This window comes from Sphaeramia orbicularis, chromosome 22, assembly GCF_902148855.1.
Source record: "Sphaeramia orbicularis chromosome 22, fSphaOr1.1, whole genome shotgun sequence".
Lineage (NCBI taxonomy): Eukaryota > Metazoa > Chordata > Actinopteri > Kurtiformes > Apogonidae > Sphaeramia > Sphaeramia orbicularis.
The window spans coordinates 646,823-651,366 of NC_043978.1; the positions used below are offsets into that span (position 1 = coordinate 646,823).

At 38.9% G+C, this 4,544-nt stretch overlaps 1 protein-coding gene across 1 annotated transcript in view; it reads left to right on the forward strand.

Annotated features, from left to right (window-relative positions):
* The first annotated feature begins 2,096 nt into the window (after positions 1–2,096).
* LOC115413837 (single-stranded DNA-binding protein 3-like) overlaps positions 2,097–4,544 on the forward strand; it is an 82,038-nt gene continuing 79,590 nt past the window's right edge. Inside the window, exon 1 of the mRNA XM_030126951.1 lies at positions 2,097–2,195. Within this exon, the coding sequence (XP_029982811.1) occupies positions 2,097–2,195 (99 nt within the window). The remainder of the gene's footprint in view (positions 2,196–4,544) is intronic.

Here is a 4,544-nt window from a genome sequence, read left to right on the forward strand (position 1 = left end):
GTAAAATTTTCCATCCACTTCAGGAAAAAAAATGAACAAAAAAGCTAAAAAAAAAACAAACCCATAAAACATGTAAAATAACAAAAACGACATTTTAGATTATTTTAAACATGCAAACGTACACATGAACTCACGATGTTTTCACATGTCAACACACAGCTGAATGAAACCTTTATTCTGGTAGAGGTCTGATTTAGTCAAACGCCCAAGCAGAGGCTGACGGATGTAAACTAATGTCGGAGAACTCAGAGAGAACAGAGCTGGAGCTCTGTTGGAATCATTTTACTCTGACGTTTTGATGGTTTCCTCTAATTACTACCTTTACGGTTTCCCTCAAGAGAGATGTCGAGATAGGATCTGATTTATTGATTACAAGAACATCATCATTTGCCTTTGGAGATTATCTCACAAAATGTTCCATTGTTTACCAATAAACGGTTCAGTTTCCACGGTGAGTGTGTTTGATGGGAGGATGGAGGCCAGAGGTCAAGAAGTACGGGAGCGTGGTCGCAAGTCACTAAACTAGAATAGTCTACGTTTTCAACAGAAGGAAGAAAATAAGTATCAATAAAGAAATAATCAGTTCAGTGACACATATAATTTACAGTTAGATCATAAAAATGTAGGATACTAATTTTGACCACTTACTTCGCAAAGAAATTCATACTTTTATTTTGGAAGAATGACTCCCCTCCATCTTTTAAGATTTTCCATGATCAGTTGTCTTCTTTTTTACCTTTAGAAAAATTGACTTTGGAGGAATATAATCGTGGCCATTAGGGATGCACATTATCAATTAATTCATTAATCATTAGTTGGTTGACCTTATCGATCAATTAACGATTAATTGATAAGCGGCAATTTTCCTGAGAACCTGAATTTCTTTTTCAATACGGTCTATAAGAATAAAGCTAAATATTCTTTATATACTTTATGAAAAAAGCATGTCATATGCCTTAATGATTGATTTATTGAACCACTGGATGCAGTCACTGTTTCCTGTGGAATTTATCTGTTGATGTGATGGTGTTTAATGGGGGGGTACACGCGCATGCGGTTCGTCGGTGGGGGTGGGGGTTACTCGGCCGCATGTGCACAGTTGCCCAGCGTGTTGGTTGGAAACCGCGTGTGTGTGTGCGTCCCTTTGCGTCCTACTTCTACTACTATAGGGGTGGGGCAGTCCGTGCCCCCGCAGAAGTGAAAGTGAAACTTTTCACTCATTCATCTTTTCTCTACCTCCTGAAGCTTCGCAAATGCATTCCATCCCTGTGGCCCGAATCAGGAGCCTGAAGGATGTTTTCAACTTCTGTCTCACTGACCGTGGACTAGACCAACCTCCAGGGAAAACGCTCCGATACCGATCCCGCATTTGTGCCTGTATTTATTCGGGGGTGCACCGCTCCCACAAACAGTCGGTCTGTGTTTGGTTCCACCATGTCCGTAAAGACATTCTAACTCATCAACGCCATGATCCGGTTCAGTAACCGGCTATTCCAGCCGCAGTGCGGACACACCGGCAGCCTTCAGACAGGTGTGGACGGGCGGAAAAGGGCAATTAACCGACAATTAATAATCTAATCGAGCAAATTCTTATCGACAATTAATCGGTAGTCGATTAATTGTGTACATCCCTAGTGGCCATCTCTTTAATGAATTTTGGTTGCCTTTACTCTGGTATGGAGAAAGTTTGAGTTTGTACATCATGAAGACTGCCCTATTACTGCTGTTTGTGTCGCAGCATGCATCACTATGCTAATGTTGTTACCCTTATTATTGTTATTATTGTGTTAATGATATTTACCTCCGCCAAGGAGGTTATGTTTTTGCCAGGGTTTGTCTGTCTGTCTGTCTGTCTGTTTGTCTGTCTGTTTGTCTGTCCGTTAGTGTGCAACGTAACTCAAAAAGTTATGGACAGATTTGGATGAAATTTTCAGGGTTTGTTGGAAATGGGATAAGGAAGAAATGATTAAATTTTGGTGGTGATCGGGGGTGGGGGGGCCCACGGGGGGGGCCACTGATCAGCCTTGGCAGAGGTCTGCGCTCTCCGAGTGCTTCTAGTTGAAACTTTTTTTGACAGAGATAAAACAGCAAATGTAATGAAATGTGTTTGTGTGTTTTTCAGGTTAGCGTTATATGTGTACGAGTACCTGCTACACGTGGGAGCACAGAAGTCAGCACAGACCTTCCTCTCTGAGGTAAGACTTTATCACATACATATATATATTTTGTCCCTCACATTCTCAGGTGGAATGTTTACAGAATGTTTCATTGTTTTATAGAGATGCATGATAATTGTTTTTTACTACTGATAACCAATAACTTCCTGCTTCTTGTAACCGATACCGATCCAAACCCCAACAGTTCCCATTCTTCCAGTTGTTTTCTTCTTCTTTCCAGTCAGTGTTAAACTCCATTAATAGTCCAATAAAGGCTTCTCCAGAACTTAAAGCCTCTGTCTGCTTCAAAAGGACAATAGACCAAGGGTTTTCACTTCAGACTATTTAAGTCACAGACAGAATTTGGTGATGATTAACCACTGGTCACTGTTCTGGGCATTCAGCTACCATCAGCTGTTTAGTCGTTCAGTGTTTTTGAATGTCCCTCTTCTTCTGCTGCTGTCGGAACTAGGGGTGTAAGAAAATATTGGTTCTGCAATATTTCATTTCACAATATTGTATCGATATTAAGAAGTACTGTATCAATATTTTTAGGTATTTATTCAAATGCAGATATTATGAAGGTTCATTTTTGTTTTTTTGTTTATATTTGTTATTTTTTTTAACACTCTTTTATTAGATAATGTTAGTTCCTTTGTTGGGATTGTACAAAAATACTGTTCTGATGTTAGTTCTGAACTAATAGAATATGAACATTTGAACAGGATCTGAAACTGTAATGTCTGTAAAACAGAATTTCAGTTTGAACACAGGAACATTTTGTGATATAACATTAGATCCTGTTCTGATCAAATAAAAATGTGTTTAGTATTTGTGCAGATTTCTGATGCAATTCAAATCTTCAAGGAAATAATCATTTAAAAGAAATAAACAAAAAAAATTGCCTGTGGAACAGTATCATGATATATTGTATTGTGATCCTAGTATTGTGATTTGTATCGTATCGCCAGATTCTTGCCAATACGCAGTCCTAGTCGGAACAAAACAGACCAAACCACCTCTGGGTCTGACAGCTGTGGTTGAGGAAGGAACTGAAAACCCTTTGACTGACAATGGACTGATCCACACCTCTGATTCTGCTTCTGGGTTTTTATGGCGGTTGCCAAGGCAACTTGTACTGGTGAAATGCACCAAATCTAAGCAATTTAGATTTATTATTATGGGCTGTATTTATCATTGAAAACTTGAATTATCGGAATTGCATCATTTTTTTCAGTATCAGACCGACAGTTATCGGTATTGTATAGTTTTTGGGCATCCCTAGTGTTTTACTTAATTTTACTCGAGCAAATTTTGAAACTGAATGAAATAATGATTAGAAAAAGAAGCCAGACCCCACTGCTGTATTCAGGTCTTAGGAATAGGAATAAGCTTTGTCATTGCAAAATTACAACTGTACAGTGCAATGAAGTGTAGTTTTAATGCTCTGTGAGGTGACCAGAATTATAAATACAGAGAGAAAATAGAGAAGCAGTCAGGTTTAAACACACAGAAAATACAAGTCCCATGTCAGTACAAATGTGTGGAATGTGCAGGTGCAGTTGGATTTGTCACGTTTTCTAAATCATCTGGCTTTAATGACATTATATCGTTCTGTTACCGTATTATGTAAACTGTACTCTAATCTGTACGTTTTCCTTCATAACCAAACAAATTCAATCTTCAATCCATTATTTGCAGCGTTGTCCACAATAATCTATTTATTTATTGATTGTCCAATTATTCCACTCTCCTTGCATTATTATCATGGTGTTATGACGCATACAAATACTGAAAGAGTGCAAATAACCATCTTCCTTCAAATTTCAGTCAGGATAAAAACTGTGTTTAAACTTCAATGAGGGGAAAAAAGGATTTGACATGTATTCTGTTGCTGATATTGACTGTTGAGGCCGTACCACACATCCCTGCTCACACTTTTCGGACTGCAGGGTTCTAATTGCCCATTTTATTCTGTTAGAAGAGCTGAGGAAACCCATCAAGTGTTAACCTTCAGTATGTGTTCTTAACATGTTCTTGACTTTGTCTACTGTGAATGTAAACCAAGTTTAGTCCTAGACTAACTCCGCTACAGTCCATGTTTACAGCAGCTCCAGTCCTGTCACACATGCACTGTCAGTGCAAACATGCTAAACATGATTACGGAGTGTAAGGTGTTACATCAATTTTTCATGGAAATCCGATAAAGTTCCACCAGATCATGCTCACTGTCCAGTGTCTGCCACACTGAACGGATCCGAGGGTGAAAAACAACTGATGCGCCCTTGGTTTTAGGCCGTTCATTTACGACTGCGGACCGGTTTGGAGCTATTCTACATATTTGCAGCTGTTGTACTGTTAACCCTTTCCAGACCTGAGGTTCAGACA